Source organism: Barbus barbus, assembly GCF_936440315.1.
Source record: "Barbus barbus genome assembly, chromosome: 5".
Taxonomy (NCBI): Eukaryota; Metazoa; Chordata; class Actinopteri; order Cypriniformes; family Cyprinidae; genus Barbus; species Barbus barbus.
Window position 1 is genome coordinate 3,634,210 of NC_136733.1, and position 27,930 is coordinate 3,662,139.

General features: G+C 37.3%; 1 protein-coding gene across 1 annotated transcript in view; it reads right to left on the bottom strand.

The window, feature by feature from the left end:
* The window catches only part of LOC306869218 (nipped-B-like protein A), a 48,579-nt gene that overhangs the window by 15,975 nt on the left and 4,674 nt on the right, over positions 1 to 27,930 (bottom strand). The window contains exons 4-30 of the mRNA XM_079415888.1: positions 25,741 to 25,877; positions 24,592 to 24,700; positions 23,528 to 23,682; positions 23,365 to 23,420; positions 22,319 to 22,688; positions 18,509 to 19,222; positions 17,037 to 17,201; positions 16,423 to 16,590; positions 16,009 to 16,080; positions 15,821 to 15,904; positions 15,390 to 15,490; positions 10,841 to 10,927; positions 10,490 to 10,721; positions 9,085 to 9,236; positions 8,909 to 8,989; positions 6,477 to 6,577; positions 6,250 to 6,376; positions 6,053 to 6,135; positions 5,823 to 5,955; positions 4,620 to 4,763; positions 4,438 to 4,524; positions 2,981 to 3,198; positions 2,767 to 2,869; positions 2,577 to 2,675; positions 2,325 to 2,471; positions 1,431 to 1,565; positions 1,217 to 1,315 (exon numbers count right to left, since the gene is read on the bottom strand). Of these exons, the coding sequence (XP_079272014.1) occupies positions 1,217 to 1,315; positions 1,431 to 1,565; positions 2,325 to 2,471; positions 2,577 to 2,675; positions 2,767 to 2,869; positions 2,981 to 3,198; positions 4,438 to 4,524; positions 4,620 to 4,763; positions 5,823 to 5,955; positions 6,053 to 6,135; positions 6,250 to 6,376; positions 6,477 to 6,577; positions 8,909 to 8,989; positions 9,085 to 9,236; positions 10,490 to 10,721; positions 10,841 to 10,927; positions 15,390 to 15,490; positions 15,821 to 15,904; positions 16,009 to 16,080; positions 16,423 to 16,590; positions 17,037 to 17,201; positions 18,509 to 19,222; positions 22,319 to 22,688; positions 23,365 to 23,420; positions 23,528 to 23,682; positions 24,592 to 24,700; positions 25,741 to 25,877 (4,159 nt within the window). The remainder of the gene's footprint in view (positions 1 to 1,216; positions 1,316 to 1,430; positions 1,566 to 2,324; positions 2,472 to 2,576; positions 2,676 to 2,766; positions 2,870 to 2,980; positions 3,199 to 4,437; positions 4,525 to 4,619; positions 4,764 to 5,822; positions 5,956 to 6,052; positions 6,136 to 6,249; positions 6,377 to 6,476; positions 6,578 to 8,908; positions 8,990 to 9,084; positions 9,237 to 10,489; positions 10,722 to 10,840; positions 10,928 to 15,389; positions 15,491 to 15,820; positions 15,905 to 16,008; positions 16,081 to 16,422; positions 16,591 to 17,036; positions 17,202 to 18,508; positions 19,223 to 22,318; positions 22,689 to 23,364; positions 23,421 to 23,527; positions 23,683 to 24,591; positions 24,701 to 25,740; positions 25,878 to 27,930) is intronic.

The following is a 27,930-nucleotide window of genomic DNA, read 5'->3' on the forward strand; positions in this document are numbered from 1 at the left end:
GATGCACTATTTCGAAGAAAATACATTTTCAAACTAGACCTTTAGGTATGGACACGACTCTGATTTGATCGATTTGTGTGAAAGTTGCTTTATTAAAGGTGCAGTATGTAATATTGACAGCTAGCGGTTGAAATGGGTACTGCAGTCCAAATTCTAAATATTGGAAAGAGTTGTTTCTCCTGTCCCTCCTCCTCAGACTTTACACTTACGCGGGGTTCCCGATTGAGGACACGTGACAGGAACAGGCTATCTGCACAAAATGCCCCGAATGCAGAAGTGAACATGTCTGCGCGGCTCTGAATGAACTACTTTTGTGGATGCATTCTTCACGCAACAACATGTAGAAACACGGCAAATAGACTCTAAAAATTCAGAGCGTTTTATTATAATAGTGTTCTCATTATAATGTTACGTATATGACAGTCCCAGTCATATGCTAGCTATTAATATTCTACAATATTCCGCTGCAGAGATAATCACCGTAGTGCTACAAGCGCTTTCCTGCATCTTAACTCAACTAAATGCATCTTATACATACGAGATAAATAATATATAGGCTACAATATATATATAAACCGGCTGAAATGTTAAAAAAAAATTCCAGTCTTTCACTCTGCATGTGTCAATTTAAGTCTTGTTAAAGATTTAAATCCCTCCCGCCAAGATCCTGTCGGTCACAGATTATGGAAATGAAACTTAAATCTATAGAGGAGGTTGGATTTATTCACGCACGTTAAAATATTTATTTAAAGCTTTCAGATTCTTATTTACAGCATTATCTTAATAAGCTGTATATTAACTTATTGGGAGAAAACCAGTAGTTCTATTGGCATTTTTTCACTGCGTGGTACGACTCGGCTTGGTTTGCGTTTCCACTGCAGTTTAGTATCGCTTTAGAATGGGCGGGATTATTCACATGTCGTTATAGTTGCGCCGTCTCTACTGCCGTGACTCCTGAAAAATTTCATTCCGTGTCGCTCCATAAAGCTCTTGCTGGATCCGCTCCTCGACTATCAATGAGAGGAACGTCTGTACTTCCTCAACAGACAACGATTTAGTTGTTAAAATAAAAGTGCGCTGACTGTGCTGATTTAAATCTAGCGGGTCTGTTGTATCTCGTGTCGCAAGCAGGCAAAGACGATTTTCTCCAGCCTATAAGTGATCAGCAGAGTTTACACGTCATGTTTGGTAACGGTACAATATAAACAGGACTGACCACATCAGTGATGTTGAGAATCTTCCTATTCATTGTTTCTTTGTCATGGTTGGCTGTGGGTGTAAACCACAGCTTCTGGAATGTTTCATTCACCAGTTTCTGCAGGGAGAGAAAGACTGTTAGCTCAAACCTCTCACTAACTGGAAAAACCTATCACAGCAGAAGTTTAGCACCGCTTTTTTCAAGCAAAACAAAGCAGAGAACGGGGTTGCACCTTGATGCCCTCCTCATCATTGACCCTGCGGATCATCTTCACACACATCTCTGTGATCTTACTGAAGGTGGGCTGCTCCAAACAGATGTCTCTCAGAATCTTTATCACCCTCTTCCTCACACTGATACCAGTGTCCTGGAGTGAAAGCACATAAAAACACTTTAAACTTCTCGCAGATTACAAGTACAGTATTCAAAATAGCAGAAAAAACACAGCGGTACGCATTTTTAACATCCAGACTTTAGGCTAAAATTTACATCAACGTCTAAAGGGAAAGTGCATATTTTAGGCCTTTAAAGGGTCACCATTAACAATTTTGTTCATATTCACAACCAATTCATTTAAAATGGTCCTACAGTAGATCAAATTAATTTTTTAAATGATAAATACTGCTTATAAATCATTATGAGGTCATAAAAGTTGCACGCATAATAAAAAAAAAGTTCCTTATGCTCATTTATCTGATCGAAAAAACAGCAATACTGTGAAATATTATTACAAATTAAAATAACTATTTATTCCTAGGATTGCAAAGCTGAATTTTCAGCATCACTCCAGTCTTCAATGTCACATGATCCTTCAGAAATCATTTTAATATGGCATTTTTTTCATTTTTAGAAAACCATATTTTTTGGTTTATGTCTAACAGAAAGCAAAAAAAACATTTTTGTAAAATTATAAAATGTCAATATAATGCATTCTTCTTGAGTAAAAGTACAAATTTCTAAAAAAAAAAAAGAAAAAAAAAAAGATTTTAAAAAAACTTGACCCAAATTTTGGAATGGTAGTGTGTACATTTACATATAGAGATATTGCTCCATATGACAGTGATAAAAGCTTTACATTTTGCTGCCTTAACTTTCAGACAGGTACTGATCTGAAGTGCAGTCATACCAGTATCCTCTCGATGAGCATGTCGTAGTACTGCTCCGTCAGCTGAGGTCGACTCAACACAAACCGTCCCAGCAGCTCGACCGCTGCTTCCCTCACACTGGTGGAGTTATCCATCAACCGCCCATGAACACCACGCTGCATATCAGACTTCACAACACAGACAAGCATACCACAATCATAGACATGATCGGTCAACTCTGACAGAATTACCTAGTCTTGTGCTGTCAGTTTTAATTTAGTTGCAGTTCTTACCCTGGCCAGTATACTGGGGTCAACAGCCACCACCTCAGATAGACACTTCATGGCTTTGGTCCTGACAGCTATGGCGCTCTCCCCTAACACTCTCAGAATCTAAAAGACAATACAAAAAAGAAGCATTTGTTAGGCACATTAATAACAGGTGGAAACTGATTTTGTCTACATTTTAGACCCATCTTTTCACCTGTGTCAGGTAGATGTCAAAGCTCTGAGAGAAGGGTCTGGTGGAGGCCAAGTAGCGTACAACAAGGCAGGCATCCTCATAGTCCACAGTGTCTGAATTCATCCTGCCAAAAGATTTATTTGGCATTAATACCACAATATAACCCTTATAATACAGTCTTGACTGAGGCCGAGGACATTACATAATTAAAGCAGAGATACGTGTGTGGTAATACCTGAGAGTAGCAAACTGATTGGGAGTTGAATTAATGACAGTGTGGAGGAATTTCTTGCGAGTTTCTGCACGTTGCATGATGTCTCCAGTGGCCTGGAGTTCTTTGGCATGCTGCGTGCCCTCCAAATCGTCCTCCTTTTGATTCTGAGTCCTCATGGCCTTCTCAGCCTCCGTAGTGCAGTCTCTGAACCACTGAGCGATGTAAAATTTGCGTGCAAACTACAATACAAAATCAGATGGAGGAATGTGACATGGCAGATTAAGAGTAGAAAAAGGGCAAATTAGTGATATCTGTATGAGTAAAATGCTAATTTTGTGTCTCTATAATAATAATTATTATTATTATTAAAAGCATTAGTCATTATAATAAATTACAACAAATATTATTACTGATATCTGCTATCAGTAAAATGTTAATTTTGTGCATGTCTCTGTTATTACTATTATTATTACTACTGTTATAAATAATATTACTATTTACATAATTTAATTATTCATAATAATAAACTACATACTATCATATTTCTATTTTAAAAGTTAAAGGTGGGGTATGTAATTTTTAATTACTCTTACGGGGCAGAGTAAAACGGAAGAGAAAACTTTAGAAAACTGAGTTGGGGCAGAGTACCAAAACAAACTTGTAGCCAATGAGCAGTAAGGGGCGTGTCTACTCATGATATGGAGGAGAGAGCATTCAGTGAACAGCCGAGCCGAGCGACAGAAAGATAGAGATGGCGGATAAAAAACAAAAGAGGAAAAGGTCTGCGGAACGATAAGGCAAGAAGTAGGACCTGTGTAAATATCGGATCAGTTTTCCAGCGCTGGAGAACTCAAGGAGCGGAAGGCCTGCGATCGGACGCCGAGGTTGCTTTGTTTCTTCTCGATAGGCAGTAAAACCGTATCTACACCGAACGCGGCGTGCTGCAACAGCTAAAGTCTGCCTACACTGGACGTGATAAAGCGACCGTTGAAAACCATTGGTCAGCACGTCATAAATCGAACGCGGCAGCAGTTTTCTGTCGGGGATTTGTCGCGCCACGCAGCATCCAGTGTAGACACGGTGTAACATTGGTTTTGCTTTGTTTCACAGAACTAATCGTTGCCTGGGTTGCGTAGGCTACATATGTGTGGGGCGGAGCTATCAAAATAGGGGCGAGACCCTTTTGGGGTAGGGGCGTGTTTGTTTTGTGATTTCAAATATCAACATTGGCTTCCAGATATTTACTAATAATTTTAAGCATAAACCTTTAGTGCAAAAGGTTTTTAGGATAATGAGAAACAAATTCAGTCATGTCTAAACATTTGACTGTTGGTACTGTTATTTACAGGTTTAATATTAATTACAGGCAACTTTAGATGCATTTTAGATTTTAACACTTGATCATAGAGAAAGACGTATTGCCTGACCACAACGCAACAAAGGCCGCAGAAAATGAAGAGCATCTGAGCTGGACTCACTGTGAGGGCAGGGTCTGTTTCTGCACTCTCATCCATATAATCCAATAAGGCTTTCTGCAGCCGCTGAGTCTCATCTCCCTCTGAGCTCTAAAGACACATAAAAAAAAAAAACATTAAAATTTTAGTGTTTAGATGTAGTCCACATGCAGCAGCATGTATAATGCAGATACATGTGCGTGTACCTCTCTGATGATGCGGTCGATGGCTTTCTGATCCATCCTGCTGGTGACTGAATCTTTTCTCAATCTGGCTGCTACGGTACCCAGATAATCCAGTGATGCCACTCGCAGAGCCATCTCTGTCTGCTTGTTACTGAACTGGTGCACCTAGAGACAAAGCATGAAGTGTCAACGATCACTGAAGGAGTATAACCTTTGTAGGTGTTTCACTGCAAGTACTGTTATGATATTTTCTTTCATTACAAAAATTGTTTTTCTTAATCTTTTACAATGCTATAAATCTTACAAATATTATTATTTATACAACAGTTCTTTCTGGTCCTCAAATCTGATTGGCTGACAACAGTGTTTATATTAGAGTCCAACAGAACTCCAACAGCCATTTGTATCACTCCGCTTGCTGAAGTTGCCATATTTCTCACAGTGAGTGTTATTGGCGGATACCCAGATCCACTATAATGTAAAAAATAATACTGTTTTGTGTCACAGAGTGTAGTTTTAAGAGCATTTTAGGCAAGAATGTACTTGTTTGGACTTCAAATATGCGGTTTGTTAATAAAGATAACAAACAGATAATGTATAATGAAACAAAAGCTTTTTATTTCAGATAAATGCTGATCTTTAGATCTTTCTATTTAAAAAAATCCTGAAATACAATATACTCAACTGTTTTAAATGTTGATGATGATGATAATAATAATAATAAATGTTTTTGAACAGCAAATCACCATAATAACAAAATGATTTCTGAAGGATCATGTGACACTGAAGACTGGAATAATGATGCTGAACATTTAGATTTAATTCTTTAGGAATAAATTAATTTTAAAATATATTCAAATAGAAAGCAGTTATTTTAAATTGTAAAAAATATTTCACAATATTACTGCTTTTGCTGTATTTTATTTTGGATCAAATAAATGCAGGCTTGGTGAGCAGAAAATAATTCTTAAAAACATTAAAAATCTTACTGTTCAAAAACATTTGACTGGTAGTATATATAAATAATTTTTATTTGTTAACTTTATAATTACATTAATTTTCTAAATTTATTTATTTGATCTAATTTCATTTATCACAAATCGCCTGAAGGTCCATCGTAAACTCCTACGGGTTCATAAATATGCATGTGTTTTCATGTGTAGCACGGTCAGGGAAGTTAATGCTCTGTTGCAGATAATGTGATTGGCTATGGCTTGTTCTTACCAGTAATCTACCCAGCAGGCTCAGCAGTAATTCTGAAGCAGGCCACTCGGGTTTGTTGACCGTAGACAGCAGATCCTGCACGAAATTCTCAAACAGCGGCCTGTAGTCTTCCTCACCCTGTTTACTGCCACACCTGAGATGTAGCAACAATGCAGAAACACACGCTGAGTACTGCACACACACATATACTTCATAAAGAAAAAAATGGAAAATAGGAAGGATGTTCTGACTTCTTGAGGAAGACAGAGAGGAAGTTCTGAGCCGTCCGTCTGGCTGTTTCATACGAGTTGGTGATGAACACATCGTCATCAATCTGAAAAACGGATGAAATCATATTGTTAATATAACCTGTAAATCTACACCAGACATTATGGCAATAGAGCAAATGTGAGACTAGCTCAAGTAATGTTGGGTGAGTAACTAGTACCTTCTTGTGATCGTCTTCAGAGTCTTTCTCAGAGGGCAAATGGACCACGCACTGAATTAGCTGCAGCACCAAAGCACTAACCATTTGAATGTATATGGGCTCACCCTCAGCATCACTACTGTTCAACCTAAACACACAGACAGAATTGACATTCAGGAAATGCTTGTGTTTATCACAGATCAATAGCTTAGGCAGAACTGCCATCTGAATTTAGGCAGTATCAATACCTGAAGTTCCTGAGGCTGCGTTTGCTGGTGGGCAGTCTGGCCAAAGAGGTAAAAATCTCCTCTAGAATTAACTGTCTATGCTTCTCGTAGCGAGAGAACACCTGAGACAAAGAGAGAAGTGAAATGCCTCCATTAGTGTCATGTTTTGACAGTTATATAAAAAAAAAAAAAAAAGTTTGATTTTCTTTGGTCACAAAAGAAGAAAAAAGCGTCATTCCAGATTTTAAGCCAAAATATGTATTTAAAAGGACAAAAATCACAATGGGTCATTTTGGAAAAAATTGCTAATTAATTTAGCTGTTATAATACAATTTTAATAAATTAATAATTTGATTATATTAATAGCATTGTAATTTATTTCATAATTATGTTTTGTAATTTTGCCATAAAATAGGAAATAAAAGAAAAAAGAGACATTCCTGACAGAAGGAAGGAAGAAAATGGCTAAATAGTTTTGTTATAATTTAATTTTGAAAATAATTTGATAAGATTTATAGGATTTTATATTTTATAATTTATGAAATCATGCAAAATAGTTTAAAGACTGGTGAGCTGTAATTTGATCAATGTTGAAAAAATGCTTTCAATTAGGGCTGCACGATATATCGTTTCAGCATCGATATCGCGATGTGACACTCGCGGGTGCGCACATCACAGGATGTGCGATGTTTAGTATACTGGTTGTTATTATATATACTGATTGTTTTCTTTGCTCACACACAGACACTGTGTCTATCCCGGACGCAACAGCTGTCTTGTTGTGCCGTGAACAAATCGAGGCTGTCTACACTGGATGTGACAATGCGACCGCTGCAAATCATTTGAACTTTGTGTCAGTAAGTCATAAATAGAACGAGACATCAGTTTACTGTCAGGGATTTATCATGCCGCGCTGCGCCGCATCCAGTGTAGACAACATCACTGATTAGAATGAGTTCTATTGTATTTTGTCGCATCACACTGCTCGCACGGTGAGAGCCACTCAGATGCACCATCTGTGCCTGTAATGACACATACGCGCTAGGGATGGGCGATATCTTATCGTTTGCGATATACCAGTAAAAATGCTCCCCACGATAAGAATTAGTCTTCCCACGATATAACGATAAAGTTTAGTTGTTGACATTTCTGTGTGCGACAGTGCATTGCGACATCACAGAAGGCGGCCGTGAAATTGAGGAGGAGTTGATCGCTAAATGAGGAGCTCGAGCTCCTTTTACAATCTGGAACTGGTTTGGTTAGGGCTGTACAGTGCTACAAAAAAAAAAAAAAAAAAATATCGGTCTGAGCCTTGAATAAATAAATGTACTACAGTAGCACGTGTGCAATACAGTTTTGCATGTGTATGAGCCTGTTTATAAACCAGCTGTCCAACAAATATATCATATATTGACATGCTCCAAATTAACTTAATAACATAGTTGAGTGTTTGAAATAACTTCTTTTTGTGACCAGACGTGGTTTCATATTACAGAATGATAGTTACAGTGATTATATACAGTGATAAAGGCTATGTCGATTAGCATTGCATTATAAATATACTTTCCTTATAAAAAATACCCAAGATTGCTTTAAGAACACATATAAACCACATATTTTGTGCAATTGTATGTTTATTGTCTTCAAGGTTCATCAGTTAAAATTTCTCTATCTCTGGATACCTTTGTCCATATTAGGGATTTCATGGAGTGTAGTCAGTAGTAATACTTCTACTATGGATATGTGGAGTTTATGCGCAAGGGCGCCCTCCGGCTTCCAGTATGAATTAAACAATTATTACATTACATGTGTACTCAGTAATACTCACAACACCCTATTTTGCAGTAGCCCCTCACTGCAGAACACAAGATCCAGGGGGCGTGGTTGGATCCACATCTAATGGGTGGAGATTGATAGGTTCAGGGGTGGAGATGGGTGGGTTTAGGGATCAGGGGGTCGAGAGGGTAGGTTGAGGTATATGTAAGGTGGGAGGAGTTGGATCTGATCCAACCACGCCCCTGGACCTTGTGTTCTGCAGTGAGGACAATCTCCTATTTTGGGTAAAAATAGGAAAGTTAATTATTTTCTCTAAAGAAACAGGATTCCTTGAATTATCGTCACGCGCGGAATTGAATATATACATAGTGAAGACTATGCGGGGTTATTTTATATTTGATTATTCAATTTCTATACCTGAATAATGTTAGACTTACCTGAAAATATAAAGCACTTTGTTCTAATAACATAGTTGATTTACTCACCTACAAAATCACCCCAATCATTATTTTTTTCCAAATAGAACTATTCAAGTCATCTAGTGATTTTTTTTTCATGTCGCAATATATATTGCAGAAAAACAAAATACCGCAATGCATGTTTTTTCTAGTATCCCTACTTTCAATGCATGATAAACCAAAAGCGCAGGGTTTTGCTGCTAATCTAAGAAAACATACCGCTGTTACCAGCTTTATGGCACACAGCTGCAGCTCACTGACACTCTCCACAAAGAAAGGAGTAATGCCCATCGAAGAGACCTGCAGAAGAACAAAAACACAGCGCGATACAACATACAATAAATGCAAATAAACTATAGAGCATACAAAAATACGCTGCATCGATCAGTTCCTACCTGCAATATTGTTGTATCGGTCAACAGCTGAATTTCCAGCAGCTCTGAGATGTTGCTGACGACGTCACACACTTTGTTATAGAGCATGATGATGACTCTCTGCTTGGCGGTGGAGCACTTGGCTCGCTTTGCTTTGGAGCTCAGCATGGAACCTGAAACCACACATGGTTCATACCACATCAAGATGTTAGTGGTTCATTTACATTTACAAACAGATGACATTAATCTCATTTAATGTAATGGAAGCAAACACCAATGTAAAATTTGTCCAAAAAAAAAAAAAAAAAAACTATTATTATCATTATTAATTATAATAATAACAAATTTTGTTAATTTTAAAAATCTATTAAAAAAAATTAAAATTGCTCAATAAGATTTTAAATATGAGTAATACATTTCAACGAACTGCATTGGCTGATCTTTTACATTTTTATTTGTGATTATTTTTTATCATTAAGATGTCAGACAATTAATGCAACATTTTTGTTATACATTTGTCAAAAATTATTCAGGCATTAAATACAGTGAAAAGTTCTAAAAAATATATTTTTGTGAATATTTTATGGTTTTGTACCATTTAAACACATCAGACTTGGTGTGAACAGGCCTTCAGCAGAAATTAAGTGATTTTCAAATAAGGCCAAAAACTGGCAATACAATTTTTTTTCATTTTTATTTGTGATGTCAAAAAATGCATTCAAAATGCCTTTTTTTTTTTTTACTTGTAGGGTACAATTTTTTTCTTAAACTTGTCAAACAATTTAGACATTAAATATAGTAATTAATTTTAGAGCTAAATATTTCATGATTTTGTATCATTTAAAGGGGTCATATGATGTGATTTCAAGTTTTCCTTTCTCTTTGGAGTGTTACAAGCTGATTGTGCATAGATAAGACCCCTGAAGTTGCAAAGACTGAAGTCTCAAAACCAAAGAGATATTCTTTATAAAATTTAAGACTCGACCACGCCCCCCTAAAACGGCTCATTTAAACACACCCCCACATGTCTACGTCACGGTGTGGGAAGATTTGCAAAATTCATTGTTTTATTGTTTCTGTGTCAACGCGCCGGGGCACGGCATCACAATACGGTAAGGGGCGTAACATTTCCGTCTCACGCTTGAGGTATTTGGCCAATCACAACGCACTGGATAGTTGGCCAATCAGAGCATGCCTCGCTTCTCAGAACGATGAGCTTTGTAAAAATCTACGCGTTTCAGAAAGGCGGAGCATAGAGGAGCAACAATAATGTACAGTATGTGGAAAATAATGTATTTTTTAACCTTAAACCACATAAACACATTGCATTACACCAAATAATGTTCTTTTTAGCAACGTCATTTGACCCCTTTAAATAAATCAGACTGGGTGTGAACAGCCCTTCAGCAGAAGTGAAGTGTCTCACCTCCTTTAGGGTCGATTCTGTAGACCGGATCATACTGTGGGTAAAGAGTATTTTGCAGGTGGTACTTAGTGTACTGCAGAACTATCTCTATCACGTCTTCAATGTACACGGCTTTGGGCATGTGTGATGATGTCATGATGTTCAGTGCTGTCAGACATGCATCCGCTGATTTGGTCACACGCTCCATGATGAGATCCCGCCAGAGACGCTCCTCGTCCTCTACATCGTTATCCTGATGAAGACCAGAGAGAAGACTGAGGGAAAGCACTGAACTACAAGTAAAGGCATCATTCGAAGAGTGGAAGTGTCACTCGAAAAACCAACATGATTAAGGAACAAAGTGATTTTTACATGGTTCATAAGTGTAGAAAGATTGGATCCGTCCAGAATGTTCTTCTCCAGAATACTCAACAGTTTCACCAGTTTATCAGAAGGAATCTGGGCAATAGAGGAAAAAACAACAGAATGAGGTATATAGCCAGAGTGGACGTTACAAAAAAGTTTTATTTTTTTTTTCCCCCACTATCTTTCTGTGCACTATATAAATGTACTCTATACAAACCATTAATAATAGAGATGCACCGATTGCAATTTTCTTGGCCGATACCGATTTTTGTAGATTCTAATTCTTTCCAAAAACTATAATTGACAGCATATTCCAACAAAAATCTATACTTTAATGCAAAAAAAATAATTTACATAAAAAAAAAAAAAAAAAAAAAAAAAAAAAAAAAAAAAAAACTTTAAACATTACAATTCCCCCAATCTGGACCAAGTTACAGATGTTATCTCACTTAAACCACGCTCAAAATAAAGTTCTCTGTGACTAGAAAAGAGGTAGAAATAATCATTAACAAAAGAGTTGCTGTACTATTTAAGAAAACAGATGTAATTTCCCACTGTTTCTTAAACTGACATATTTTCACTAACCTTATTAATAAATGTCATCTTTCACAACAAATTCTAACATTGTATCAATTAATTCAGTTAGAATAATAAGAAGCTGTAGAGCTGTTACCATTCAAATTAAATCAGTATCAACAAACTCCATCTTTTCACTGCAGGAAACAGAAGCTGCATCTGAAGTGGCATTAGATGTATTTACACAGACTGTTTGATGAAGCTGAGGTGCCATAAATGCATTTACACTGCAAAATTTTGAATACAAAGAATTTTCTAAGATTAATGTTTTAAATATTTAAAAAAATACAAATAAGAAATGTTGGGTTACTCATTGCGCGGCTTCAATTTGTGGCTCGCATGACAGTAAATAATATGATGATATGATCATGCAGACAATACAGATATTTCATAAAAACATTAAAAACAAGCAGGGCTATAACATGACCCATTAAAAAACTGTCTACACCGGATGCGAGTGGCACTACGCGCCGTGACAAAAGACAATAGAACCCATTATAATGAGTGATGTTGTCTACTCATTCTATTTATGATGTAAGCTACTGACACAACGTTCAAATGATTTGCAAAGGTCGGTTTGTCGTGTCCAGTGTAGACAGATGTTCCAGCGCAGCGCAGAGCTACACAACAACTGTCGCGTCCAGTGTAGAGACGGTGTCAGTGTCTGCTCTATTACAAATAATTTATATTTTTTTAAAAACAGCACCAATAAAGGTGGAAATATAGACTCGAAAAGATAGCCTATTTAAACTTGCTCTGCCCTTACGTACATGACACTACTGACTCACTGCAGAGTTCAGCTCTTAATGCCGAATGTGCTCTTGGATTGTTAGATACAAAAAAAAACTTAAGGTCTTCCCAGCATTAAAGGAACACTCCACTTTTTCGGAAATAGGCTCATTTTCCAACTCCCCAAGAGTTAATCAGCTGAGTTTTACCGTTTTCGAATCCATTCAGCCGATCTCCGCAGCGCCTAAAAAGTAGTCCCCAGCTAGGTAACTAGTTATGATATACAGTGGGGATCGAAAGTTTGGGCACCCCAGGTAAAAAGTTGTATTAATATGCATAAAGAAGCCAAGGAAAGATGGAAAAATCTCCAAAAGGCATCAAATTACAGATTAGACATTCTTAAATGATGTCAAAAAAAGTTATATTTTATTTCCATCATTTACACTTTCAAAATAACAGAAAACAAAAAAATGGCATCTGCAAAAGTTTGGGCACCCTGCAGAGTTAATATCTTGTACTGCCCCCTTTGGCAAGTAGCACAGCTTGTAAACGCTTTTTGTAGCCAGCCAAGAGTCTTTCAATTCTTGTTTGAGGTATCTTTGCCCATTCTTCCTTACAAAAGTCTTCCAGTTCTTTGAGATTTCTGGGCTGTCTGTCACGCACTGCTCTTTTAAGGTCTATCCATAGATTTTCAATTATGTTGAGGTCAGGAGATTGTGAAGGCCATGGCAAAACCTTCAGTTTATGCCTCTTGATGTAATCCACCGTGGATTTTGAGGTGTGTTTAGGATCATTATCCATTTGTAGAAGCCATCCTCTCTTTAACTTCAGCTTTTTCACAGATGGCATCAAGTTACCGTCCAAAATTTGCTGAAATTTTATTGAATCCATTTTTCCTTCTACTCGTGAAATGTTCCCTGTGCCACTGGCTGCAATACAACCCCAAAGCATGATTGATCCACCCCCATGCTTAACAGTTGGACAGAGGTTCTTTTCATTAAATTCTGTGCCCTTTCTTCTCCAAACGTACCTTTGCTCATTCCGGCCAAAAAGTTCTATTTTAACCTCATCGGTCCACAGAACTTGTTTCCAAAATGCATCAGGCTTGTCTATATGTTCATTTGCAAAGTTCAAACGCTGATTTTTGTGGTGAGGACGTAGAAGAGGTTTTCTTCTGATGACTCTTCCATGAAGACCATATTTGTACAAGTATCTCTTTATAGTGGAATAGTGTACCACAACTCCAGTGTCTGCCAGATCTTTCTGGAGGGATCGTGCAGTCAAACGTGGGTTTTGACTTGCTTTTCTCACAATCCTGCGAGCTGTTCTGTCTGATATTTTTCTTGGTCTTCCAGATCTTGCTTTAACTTCCACTGTTCCTGATGACTGCCATTTCTTAATTACATTCCGAACAGAGGATATTGGCATCTGAAAACGCTTTGCTATCTTCTTATAGCCTTCTCCTGCTTTGTGAGCGTCAACTATTTTCAGTTTCAGTTTTCTAGACAACTGCTTAGAAGAACCCATTGTGCTGATTGTTGAGGCAAGGTCCGATGAGTCTGGGCATTTAAAACCTTTGAGATTGACATCACCTGGTCTTTCCAGACGATGATTGAGAACAATCCATGACACTGTCAGGTCTCAGCTTTCCAAAGGGGGCAGTGCATGCTATAAACTCTGCAGGGTGCCCAAACTTTTGCAGACGCCTTTTTTTGTTTTCTGTTATTTTGAAAGTGTAAATGATGGAAATAAAATCTAACTTTTTTGACATATTATAAGAATGTCTAATCTGTAATTTGATGCCTTTTGGAGATTTTTCCATCTTTCCTTGGCTTCTTTATGCATATTAATACAAATTTTTACCTGGGGTGCCCAAACTTTCGATTCCCACTGTAGCTGGGGACTACTTTCAGGCGCTGTGTAATAACATTACGCCGGAATAAGAGTATAGATCCAAGCCATATCAGCTTAGAGAATCGCAACTTTTCATATTTTAATTTGTAAATTCTATTTGATAATATTTTTGATCAAATAAATGCAGCCTTGGTAAGCATAAGATTGAATAACAGTGTACGTAACGCAACTAAAGTTCACTTAAACTTTGTCCAATTTTAGGAGTCCATTATCATACAGATGCTCTTAATAGAAGTACTATAACATGGCTTGAATTTCGGCGCGGGATTGCGGGGATAGCGCATAATTTAAACCATTCCTGCAAGTTTAATTTTTATAATGCGAGAAATTCCCGTAAAAATATATTTGCTTCATCTCAGATTAAATACATCTACAGACGCGAAAAAAAATAAATCACTGGTTCAAACAGCCTGTCTTTTTTTTAAAACCACCGGCCTTCTCTGTCGTTGAGTCCTGTAGCAGAGCATCGGCGTTGTTCTCCGTGGCCCGCGTCGCACTGATTCACACAAGGCTGTGTAACGCGTTCTAATATTCTGAGTCATAATGACTTGCTTGTGAAGATGTTATCGGCTTCCAAATTATTTTAATCCCGAAATTCAAACATCAAATGCTGTTTTGCTCTTTATAGTGTGTGAGTGGATAGAGCGCGCCCGCCGACTCAACACAGCAGCAGCGAAGCGCGAGTAAATCATCATCTCCTTATCTTAAAATGCGCATTTTATTGAAAGTTAACATGAATGAACATAAGAAAATAGACGTTCACTGATCGTCATCATCTCTCACGTAACGACCCATGTTGCAATGGCGAGAAGACGCCAACAGCTTGGTATGCATAATATTTGTATGAAGTTTTGAAAAAGCAAAGAACTGAACTGATCTGAAACCCATGAAATACACTGAAATTGAGAGACCTTAATATATAGTTCTTAATGTCAGTTTGAAGGAGAGCATGGTGTATTTTGTATAAAGTTTTTTTTTAAAACAAAGAAATTGAACTGAAACTGGAATATACAAATACAGTGATTCTTAATATATAGTTTTAATACAGTTCTTAATGTCAATTTGAAAGAGCATGACAAATTTTGTTATAATTCTTTGAAAACCAAGATACATTAAAAACTGTAGACATAAATAAATGATGATGATTAATTTAGCCCGATGTGTCAATTTATCCCCCCCCCCCCAAGAATCTTTAAATCCCCCCCCATGTGACCCATGTAAGGGGGGAGTTCCCCCCCAGTTTAAAAACCGAAACTCAGGCCCTGTATAATATAGATTTCATGGGGCTTTTAACAATTGCATAAAAGGAGTAGTATACCAATAATGTATCTCTTACCCTGCAGGTGATGCCCATGGCTTTTATCTTAGCAGATTCACTACCCAATTCATTTAGCTGCTGTTTCCCTAACAGCAGCTCCTGAGGGATCTCATCATCATCTAAGAACAAACAAAAGTCAACACAGAATAGTCAAAAACTGAAAGAGATGGTACAAGTACTGCATCTGCCAAAAAACAATCTGAAATACGACTAATATCTACTATTTTGCTAAAATTGCTGATTAAAGAAAAATGCTGATTAAAGAATAATATCATGTTCATATTCAATCATAATTTGTGAGAAAGTGTGATGTGTTAGAGCAAAACAGTCACTATTTTTGGAAACAGAACCCTAAAATTAATAATAAACAATTAATGGATTTAATTGAGCAAATATGATACAGGGTGGTAAATTCTACAAAAAAAAGGGCTATATTGCCCTACCCTGACCATTAAAGTCCACATCCTCAAGATTCTCGAAGATGCTGTCAATACTCAACGAGAACCTCTTAAAAGTGGAAGAATCCATCATTTCTGCAGAAATAAAAGGGGAAAAATACAGGGATTTAATGAGCATCATTTTGATGGGGGAAATGCTACAAAGGTAAGAATGTTGAGAAAGAGGTGAAATGGTTTACCTTCAGGTGTTAACTTGGGCTCATAGGCTTTCCTCCTCTTCTGCTTCTCCTTCGTCTTTAAACGCCTTGCAACTGAAAGGAAAAAGAAATCTCTAACTCAACCACTAATAAACCATTTAAACTCATTTCTGAAAAATCTCAAATATGATGACACTATAGCTACTCTAAGTTTTGGAGCAGATCTTTGATTTCATAATTAAATTCTCAAAGGAATAGTTCACCCAAAAAGGAAAATTATGTCAACATTACATCATTTACAGACTTTTTTGGATATTTTACGTTTTGGTTCCCTGGACTTTTAATTGAAGGACAGAAAGTCTTGTGGGTTTGCAATGACATGAGAGTGAGTAAATTACTGAATTTTCATTGTTGAGTAAATAATCCATTTTATGGACACAACAGTTTGTAGCTAACCGTCACTAAGGCTGGGGGGAGGTGAATCTTGGTCAGAGTCGTCATATCGGCTGCCTGAGCCTCTGCGTGCATCGTAGCTTCCTCTTCGATGCTCTCCTGAACTCCTTCGGTCACGCTCCTCAAACTCCCACGTTCTATCACGCGCTTTCTTCTGACGTTTACGAGATGCTGGGGCAGAACACAGAGACCATAAAATGTAAATAAAGTTAAGTAAATAAAACAAGAATTTTTGAAAATACTGTTTCAAATGTCCATTTCACATTTAACTCAATGTTACTTGCAGTTTCTTTGCAATTACTTGTGAAATTTACTAGCAATTTATGAGTGAAAAATCAGGGCAAGGGGGCATCAGTTTGGTTAAAAATCTTACTTATTCTGTTTTTTTAATGGATGTATTGGAGTAGAAAGTTAAAGAGAAATCAGTCAACAGGTGTCCAGCATGCACATGAATTTACTACTAAAGCATCCCAGGATGCACCTTGTGAACTTAAGACAATGTCCAGTTAGGTTAAGATTCATAATGAAAAACGCAATTATTATTGCATTTGATTGATTGATTTGGTGTTCCTCTTTGTGTGAAAGCAGACTGTTATCGTTACAGTGGTGCTACTCACAGAAACCTTCGTCTTCTGAGCTGTCCTCCGCATATTTAGGCCTCTCATTGACAGTACTGCGTTTGCGTTTGTTCATTTTTACCCGCTCACACAGAGGCATGGTGGACTCGATCTCTGCCAGCAACTCAGGAGGAAGATCTTTCAGCACTGACGGGTCTATTCCACCTGTGCACAGAGACTTACGTTCAACTTGCATTGCCTACAGCACACACAGGGTTTGAAATCCTCTCCTTTATATTATCAACTGTAATTGGGACTAAACAAACAAAATCTCGCAATGGTCTTAACAAGCTTAAATAAATTGACCACTAGGAACGTCAAAAGTACCGATACTTCAGAATACAAGCACAATAACCCAAAACCCTAATTAAAACCCAATTTAAGTAGCGGCAACATAAAACATTTCATAAATTTATACTTCAAATCAGACACCAATGTAAAAAATATTGAGCGTGCCTATTTCAATAACTACAGTAATATGCAAGAAGAGCAGAAAGACTGTTTTTGTTAAGTTGGTCTGCGAATCTTGATGGATGAATAAAATGGACAAATTCATAGGGCCATAAGTTTGTTGCAGCTGACAATAGCCATGCAAATATGAATGTTTTCCGTTTTTTTGTATTTTTTGTTACGGAATAAAATCATATATTTTTACATTTAACTACTCTTGCATTCTTTTAATTAATCAATATTTACTTAACTGATATTGCTGTCAGACAGGAATAAATAAAATCTTAATAGAGAAATGTTGAATAAATGAGTATGTTCAAAAGCATGTTAGATTTTACTGTGGAAAACTGGTTTGGCATTATAGTGTGATTTCATACTATGAGTGACCATAGCTGTTTTTTTATAAACAAAAACAACAACGCTTAGACTAACTGAAAAATCTGAAATAAAACGCAAATATTGGGAAGAAGAAAGTTAGAAACGATACCTTGGCATATAAATTAAAGGACTAAAATAACTAAGGGAATTTAACAAAGTAAAGCTATAGGCTATAGAAATGTTTACAAAAACCAAAAGCTAATAAAAACGACAAAAGCACAATTACTAAAACAAAAAAGAAAAAATTTAATGAAAAGCAGCATTATAAACAGAAGCTCATTCAAAATATGAAAACAATCATTTATTTAACAGTACAATTATTACTGTTCTTCCTTTTTGTATTCTATAATTCTAACCCATCACACAACAAATCTGGCTATACAAATGAGACACTATTTCAAAACATGTGACAACCTCTTATAAGAGCCATTTCAACAAAGCGCAAAAAAACAAATTGGTAACAGTTCACCTCTGACCAGATGGAAAAGTCAAGAAACATTTCGCATAACTACCCTTTTACAAGCAGCCAAGTAAAACATCTCCCTGCCTGGCTGTTCGTTCAATTCGAAAGGGAAAAACCTGTTCTCAGAGTGGGAAACAGTCATTCAAACAGGAAAGAGCAAAGATAAAAGTAGTTCCCCTACCTTTCCCAGATCTCCCAGAGGAGAGCCTGTTCTTGCCAGACTTGGAGCTGCGTGAGTCTCTCTCCCTCATGAGCCTCTGAACTTCATCGATGGAGAGTTTCTGCAGAACGACCACAGGCTTGACAGTCTTCTTCACGTCCACCTCAGGTTCCAGTCTCTCCAGCCGCACACACGGCTGCTTCCAGCCCTCTGGAATATCTCCTGCTCCGAGATCTTTCTTGATTTTGGGAATGGTGAAGTTTTTAAGCACTCCCGAACTGGTGTTTTCGCCCAGCATGTATGGAAGAAGCTCTGCTGGTTTACTTCCAGACTGAGCCGCACACTGCATGCCTACATCACCGTGCCGACCCTCGGGTCTGTGTTTCTGACGCGGGGTATCGGGCTGATGCCGGTGTTCTGGAGCGTGGTCGTGCTTGTGTTTGAGGGCCTTTGGAGTGACCCCTTCCTGCGGCTCCTGAGGCCAGCGCTGAGCCTCGCTGGCGGGGATGGGCATGCCCATGCAGGAATCCTCTACTCTGCCTGCTTCCTCCAAGCTCACTTGCAGGCCTGGGCGGCTGGCGCTGGTGCCGGCGGCGCTGGCCTCCTGAGGGGCGAGCCTGTGCCCTGCGTTAGCTCCTCCTCCTCCACCTGGAGCCCCAGTGCCTGAACCAGCTGTGCCAGCTGCGCCTGGCTCCTGCGGGTGAGAGTCCTGTTTGCGCTTCTTCAAAGGCTTATCTACAGAGAAAAAGAGATCAGATTCATAATTTTTATTAAGAAAATTATGGGAGGGTTCTTATTAATGAAAATAATGTCAAAACGTGGGTCTTTAAGGCATAACAGGCTTCATTTTCTTTTCACAAAAAAAATATTTTTTCTTTCTTTTACTAATGCATTGAAATGATTTAGATATTTAACTTCCATTTAGATTTATATTTGCCGTTATTTGCCTTTATGCCCATGAGGCTATCAGCACCGACAAGTTTGGGTTTTTAAAAGAAATTAAAGCTTTTATGCAGCAGGAAAGCATCAAGTTGACAGTAAAAACTGTGACAGTGACAGTAAAAAAATAGTTTTGTTACCAAAAATATATATTTCAAATGAATGCTGTTCTTAAGAACTTTCAATTGATAAAAAACCCTGAAGAAAAATTACCATGGTTTCCAAAAAAATATTAAACAGCACAACTGGTTCCAACATGGCTAATAATAAGAAAAGTATCTTAAGGAACAAACCATCATATTAGAATGATTTCTGAAGGATCATGTGACACTGAAAATTGTAGTAATGATGCTGAAAATAAAGCTTGCAATCACAGGAATAAATCACATTTTTAACATACATTAAAAGTAGGGAAGCAGCGAAATGAAAATTCTCAGCTGAAACTGAAAATTCTGGTTGCACTTTGGCCGAAAACCGAAACTGAAAATGCTTTGTAATGATTATTTATTATTTTATTAAATAATATAAAGTAATTTTGTAAGATTTTTTTTTATTGAACTCTATTGTAATGATACTGAATAAAAAAAAAACAAGCCAATAAAATAACCACACTTTTACTGAAAGTAACTTGAACAGAATATATATTAATATTGGTAACACATTACAATAAGGTTCATTAGTTAACTACTTTAGTTAACATGAACTAAGAATGAACAATAGTTCTTCAGCAGTTATTAATCTTAGTTAATATTAGGGCTGTGCGATTAATCGAAATCGAATCGCAATCGCAATTTGAGATGTTGCGATTTGCTAATCGCAAAGCCTGCAATGTGGACGTGATATTACTCTGTTCATATCAGCATGACTGCCAGCCTTGAGTGGCGGTCTTACTAACCAATAGAGTGAGCGCACCTCCGTTCTCCCCGATCAGCACTGCTCTAGCCAACTGCGTAAACGCCTACCATTTAAAAAGGGTCAGATCGAAAGTTAAATTAAATTAAATTAAAACCAAAGAAAAACGTCTGTAACTTCAGCTTCGAAATGACAGACAATGAACAAAAAGGGATATTTGCAAGAGTTGCGTCACAACGCATATCAAGAGCTCCCTTTTCGGTTCTGCTTTCAGTACTGGAGAATAAAAGATACATTTTTAGATGTTTTTATTAGTAGGCTACATGAACGTTATCTTACACATTTTATCTCCCCAACAGATTCATTTGAAATAAGTTTATAATGCATGTTCACTAATTCAGAAGACCACACACACAGCCCGTGTCTCTGAATGCGTCTCATACTCGCTCCGCTCCGCCCCACGCTGCGCATCTCCCGCGTCTCACGGACGAGCCATTTACACGCAGCCTGTCTCATAATGCTCTTTTATACTCACGGTCTCGAGCCCGGTTCTGCTCCGCAAGTCTCTCACGAGCGCATCTGGCAATATGGACGGGGCCTGACGCACGCACGCAACCTGTGTCAACTCACGCCTGGCTCCGCGTTTAAACAAATGTAAATTAAGTAACTGCTTGCCAATTTCACTTGGATGAAATGAAACATCCAGCACATTTCCCACTTGTTCTTAAAATCACAAATACTTAAAAATGAATAAATCAGCCCGTGTAACATGTAATACTTTAATAATTGACTAAAGAAATACAGTTCTTTATTTATAAAAAAATAAACAAATCATGCAGATTATTATTTTTATGTTATGGAATATACTTATTAATAAATCAGTCATTCCTAATATCCCTTTCTGAGACATATTCAGGCTGAACACACTTTAGCTGAACACAGTATAGCTAACAGTTTAGTTAGCTCAACAAGGCTGCATTTTTTTGTTAATAAATAACTCTCATCTGTTGGTTAACACAGAGTTTGTGTTTTTATTCCTCTTTATTATTTAAATTTTTAATAGCGATGTAAAGTATATTCACTGCTTAAATTTATTCAAACAAATTTATGTAAGGTTTTTGCCACTGCTGCTCTAAACTAACAGCATTGGTGATTACCAAAGTCATTTTTTAGCTTTCTGTAGGCCTATTGGTTAGTCCTCCAATCACTTTAGTAACAGTAGTAGGCTATTTCTGATTCTATAATATAATTATTGCTGTTATCCATGAAAGAAAGGCAAAGCGCTTTATAGTGTTTTTTTTCAGATACCCAATTACAGTCAAAAAGTACAAAAACAATTCCAGCAGGAATGCAAGCTGTTGCAAGGCATAGGAGGCCCTTTTTGTTATTGTGTGAATACTATTTGGTTTCAGTTTGTTATTTGCCCAGTAAATTACAATAACTATTTTTTATTTTAAAAAAATTGACAGGTTCCTAAAATATTTGTGTTTTCTCTTTATTGACACGTGGTCTAATAATTTGTTAAGCACTCTGTTTTCATAGCATTCAGTTGGCACGTTTGTTTGAAGGACACTGGACAGAATGTGGAATAGTGTGTTTTTTGTCAATAAAATTAAAAATTTGATTAATCGAAAGAATAATTGGCCAACTAATCGATTATCAAAATAATCGTTAGTTGCAGCGCTAACGCCATTTTCGGCAGCCGAACATTCGGTGTATCCCTAATTAAAAGATTTTCTTAAAATGTAATAATACTTCAATATATTGCTATTTGTACTTTATTTATTAACAAAAAAATGCAGCCTTGTTGAGCTAACTAAACTGTGAGCTATACTGTTTTCAGCTAAAGTGTGTTCAGCCTGAATATGTCTCAGAAAGGGGATATTAGGGATGACTGATTTATTCATAAGTATATTCCATAACATAAAAATAATAATCTGCATGTATCATGCAAGTATGCTATATTTATCAGTCAAGTTTCTATATCAGTGTACATATTCGTTTTGGAGAGAATGTGTTTACTGACATCCTGCATCATACCTTTATCCTGCACCTCTTTAGCGCCACGGTCCGTTTCCATGGCCGCTTCATTTTCCATCCTTTCTATTGCAGCAAGAGCCTCAACAAGCTCTCCTTCTGGGTCTGAACCGGGGTACATTCCCCCAAGCTCCACCTCTGCTGGCCTGGCCCGTGACGGCCTCAGGATCAGCTTAGTGGAGTCTTTTGCCGGCGAGCCCACAATATCATACACCGCAGCCTTATCGGCTGGGTCCCGCTCTCCCTCGTTGGGCTTCAGACCGCGCTGCTTGTCCGGGGAGCCCAGATGCATTTCTTGAGCCCCGTCGCAAGGAGGAGTGTAAGGTGGAGATGACTGCAGTATGTGAGACGTGAAACCCGCCCTCATCTGATCCTAATGGTTTTCAGAGAAATACACAATCAGAACTGCTTCTTAAAACAAAAGTGGTTGACCAAAATGTACATTTTTGTTTTGATGGCCAATGCCGATATCAGATATATATGTAAAATACAAAAAAAAATAAAAAATAAAAGATATTCAAAAGTATAGTAAAATACATGCATAGCAATTGTTGAAATTAAATGAGTATTTTTTATTTTACATCATTTACGAAATCAGAAAACATTTGAAAATTAATATTGAAACAACATCCTGAACTTTAAAAAAAAAAAAAGCTAATTAAACAGATTTGATGGCAAATTTGTGATACTGTTATCCTATTATAGAATTATAACCAACAGTGCCAAGGGAATTTTTTTTTTCTTTCCAAATCAATCTGCGATAAAGATAATATATATGATCTTATCTATAATATAAATATAATGTAATATCTAATATATAATATAAAAATGCATAGCACCTGCTAAAATTAAATATATATTTATTTCCATATTTAAACATTATATTTCTGTATTCAATTTACTTTGTTTAACAGAATGGGAGCTCCATGCACACATGTGCTGGCATTCTCAGCCCTGTCAAAATAAAAGTCCCACTTCTGACATATCAGCCAGACAGAAAAACTGGTGACTCTTGGTCGACTATTAATGTAGAACAGAGTTTTAAATACCTTATTCTCATGAACATTTCTCATGCCTCCTGGAATCATCGGGCTTGCTACTGAACCTGGGAAAAAAAAAAAACACAAAGTTTAAATAAGCCAGAAAACAGAGAAAGGTGTCGATCAATGTAAGAGATTCTCTATAGATCTATGTGTGCGTCTTCGTGCAGACCTTGCTGCAGGTGCTGGTGTTGACTGTAGGCCGGAGGGTGTGGGTACTGTCTGTAGCCAGTAGCAGGGCTCTGAGGGGCATACGGGCTGGGCACTGGGCTGCTCTGCTGAGGCAGAAACCGTCCACCAGAACCAGACTGCCCAGGCACAAAACGCCTATCATAAGGAACAGGAAGGGACATGGTCAACAGAGAGTTTTTACTAAATCTACTTGCCAAAACTGATTCGTTAAAAAATGAACATCAATTTATTTAACTTTTTTTATTTTTTTTATTTTAAAGAATAAACAATATTTTAAAATTCAAAAATAGAAAACAGTTATTTTAAATTGCACTGTATTATATATTATATTTTATATGAAATACATAAATTGTAATTGCAAATTAAATTATAATTTTGTCTAAAATCTAATACAAATAATAAATACCACTAATCAGAATTATTTTAATTAGATCAATTCTAAAACAATTCCAGTTATTTATAATAAAGTTATTACTAAATAAAATTAAACAAATTAAGAAATGTTACTACTGTAATATTTAAATGTAAAGCATAACCCCAACAAGCCGTTATTTTTTTCTGAAAGCTACACAGAGCCCTTCAGGTTTCACTTTAAAAGCCAGGAAAGATGGTTAGTGCAAGTTGTGTTGCCAAATGCATGTTATAAGAGACCCAAACTCAGAGCAGATGTGTAGAGAAGTATTTACTGTCAAATGAACCTCACTAAGGCACTGAAAACACCAGATTACGAGCTGCTCACGTGTAAATGTGCCACGCTTCACTTGGAAACATCCAACACATTTATTTAATGCAACAAAATCTCAGGTTTTTATGATTAATAATGACATTTATATCCGTTTTTTCCATAGCACAGCATTAATGGGTGAATACCAATTCAACTACATATTAAATCATACACGTTATTATAAAACATACTGCATGATGGCTTTAATTGTAAATAACAGCAGTTGTTGGTTAGCTTCATACAATGAAAACAAACTGATCGTGACACAAATAGTATCACAAGTTACTCCACATAAAAACTGAAATAGAAAGCAGGCTCACCCAGAGGGGCTGTGGGACATAGAGGCCTGGTAATTAGCAGAGGCTGGACTTCCCTGCATGGAGCCATGTGTGATTTTATACGGCGGTGCCATTGACTGCTGACTTACACCTGTGAAATACAAGAGTGTGAAAAATAGTCTGGATGAGAAACAACACAGGCAGAATAGCTACTATAACAACATAACATCACTTCAGATGGCTACTAAAAGTTTAAAGACTGGCAAGGTTCCAATAAGCCAGGTAAAACCATTACTTCATCTTTGCTGCTATACAGGAAAATAGCAAAGAATTAAATAATTCAGGCATTAGGTCATTGCAATGAAATCAGTTGAAACTTAAAACAATAAATATTTATTAAAGAGATATTAAATATTTATACAAGTTCTATTAAATGAAACAATTGTGTCAAATATAAATTATTCTTTCATATATTTTTCTGTGCCATTTCCAAAGTATGTTGTCCAAAACTTGACAAAGCTTTCCATTTATTTTTAGGCACTAAACTTTTTTTTTTTTTTTTTTTTTTAAATAGACGAGTTTGATGTGCTGTGCAAACATACTCTAAATTCATACTACACACGTTCTTGCACAAATCAGCTTGGATTGCTTTGCGATGCTGTCAGTGTCATGCAGACTTTGTAAACAGGCCTTTGTTGATGAATGGTGCAGTGGCAACTATATTACATGTGCAAAATACATCCGTTAATATGCTTTTTATATTAACAAAGTTCTTTGATTTTATATACTGGCATACATAAGAAACAAAATCAAATGATTTATTTCTCCTTAACATACACATTATGGAGGAATTCACATGGTTTTGTTTCTTCTCTGTTGTTTCATAAATGTTATTTTCTTTGAATAACTGAAGGTCAGAGAAAAACAATGTCTCTTTCCGTAGTTCTGATGGGAAAAAAAAAAAAAACACCATTTTCTAGGGAGAGGAAAGGGAGGCAAAGTCTGTCTTATCAGAAGGAAAAAAGCTGCAAAAATAACTAAACATTCTGCAGGCAGACACACATATTTAATTACTTTTACCTGCTTGGGTGAAACAGCAAACTAACAACCCAAAAGTAAGCATTGTTGCAAGTGCAATCTGTTAAGTTTGTGGTAGTATCAGTTTCCCTACGTGCTCGGATTGACTCTTACCCGCCTGGGCCGGATACTGGGGAGTGCTCGGTGCGGTCTTATTCCTGAAGATGTTGGGGTTCCTAGACAGCAAAAGCTGCAGCAGCACTGGTACATCTCCCTCCAACTCATCACTGCCAAGGCTGTCCTTCAGCTCTCTGCGGAAAAACATAACAGTGTTGACAAACTCACACACCACAGAAAGAATACACAGGGCCCTATGATTTCCACTATGAATCCCAGAATCCGTCATAAATATGGAATTTACAGTATAACACCAGACTGTCAGAAAATTTGGCAAAATTTGAACGAATAAATCAAAAGAAGGGCTGTGCATTTAATCAAGTTGTGATAGAATAGCATCTGTGAACATTGAACTGCAAAAGTCTATTTAGATATGAAGTTTGCATGTGTTAATGAGTGGCACAGTTTTGTCTACCACATATAACTTGATGCTTGTGGTGTTTTCAGCATCTGCCGCCTCATATAAGGACATCAGCATTTCACCCTTTTGTTTGATAAAACTATTGTGATATACAGACAGAAACTCAAAGGTCTTCACTACAGCCCGTCAAAATAACATTTGGTTTAACTTGAAGAAATTATGACATATATAACTACTATACAAGTAGAATGCACTTTTCTAAGGAGCAACAACAATAACAGTCTATTGAAACATTTAAGAAATAGAATTTCTTGTTTATATTTAAACTGTTGTGCAGCACTTTTAATGGCTTGATAAAAATTGGAATTGATCACATTTCATCTGATTACACTTCAAAAGATTTATACATTCATATGCATTAGGAATGTTCAATTCGGTTATTTTTCCTAACCGACAACTGACGCTCGTTAACCGATTATTAACCGTTAACCGACAAAATTATGTTGTTTTTTTTATATTTTAAATAAATTGTACATGCACAAAAAGCAGAAAACAACAGAACATGAGGATTCACCTGGTCATGATAGCTATCACATCATGCACCTGCAGCGCTTCTGCGAGCGGAGAAAAACAAATCTCACACACACACACACTCACTCACCCACCGGCCACTTTATTAGGTACACCTGTTCAATTGCTTGGTAAAACAAATTGCTAATCAGCCAATCACATGGCAGCAACTCGATGCATTTAGGCATCTAGATGTGGTGAAGACGACTTGCTGAAGTTCAAACCGAGCATCAGAATGGGGATGAAAGGGGATTTAAGTGACTTTGAACGTGGAATGGTTGTTGGTGCCAGACGGGCTGGTCTCAGTATTTCAAAAACTGCTGATCTACTGGGATTTTCACGCACAACCATCTCTAGGGTTTACAGAGAATGGTCCGAAAAAGAGAAAATATCCAGTGAGCGGCAGTTGTGTGGACGAAAATGATGTTGATGTCAGAGGTCAGAGGAGAATGGGCAGACTGGTTAGAGATGATAGAAAGGCAACAGTAACTCAAATAACCACTCGTTACAACCAAGGTATGCAGAAAACCATCTCTGAACGCACAACACGTCGAACCCTGAAGCAGATGGGCTACAGCAGCAGAAGACCACACCGGGTGCCGCTCCTGTCAGCTAAGAACAGGAAACGGAGGCTACAATTCACACAGGCTCACCAAAATTGGACAATAGAAGATGGAAAAATGTTGCCTGGTCTGAAGAGTCTTGATTTCTGCTGCAACATTCAGATGGTAGGGTCAGAATTTGGAGTAAAGAACATGAAAGCATGGATCCATCCTGCCTTGTCTCAACGGTTCAGGCTGGTGGTGGTGGTGTAATGGTGTGGGGGATATTTTCTTGGCACACTTTGGGCCCCTTAGTACCAATTGAGCATTGTTTAAACGCCACAGTCTACCTGAATATTGTTGCTGCCCATGTCCATCCCTTTATGACTACAGTGTACCCATCTTCTGATGGCTACTTCCAGCAGGATAATGCACCATGTCACAAAGCTCAAATCATCTCAGACTGGTTTCTTGAACATGACGATGAGTTCACTTTACTCTAATGGCCTCCACAGTCACCAGATCTCAATCCAATAGAGCACCTTTGGGATGTGGTGGAACGGGAGATTCGTATCATGGATGTGCAGCCGACAAATCTGCAGCAACTGCGTGATGCTATCATGTCAATATGGACCAAAATCTCTGAGTAATGTTTCCAACACCTTGTTGAATCTATGCCACGAAGAATTAAGGCAGTTCTGATGGCAAAAGGGG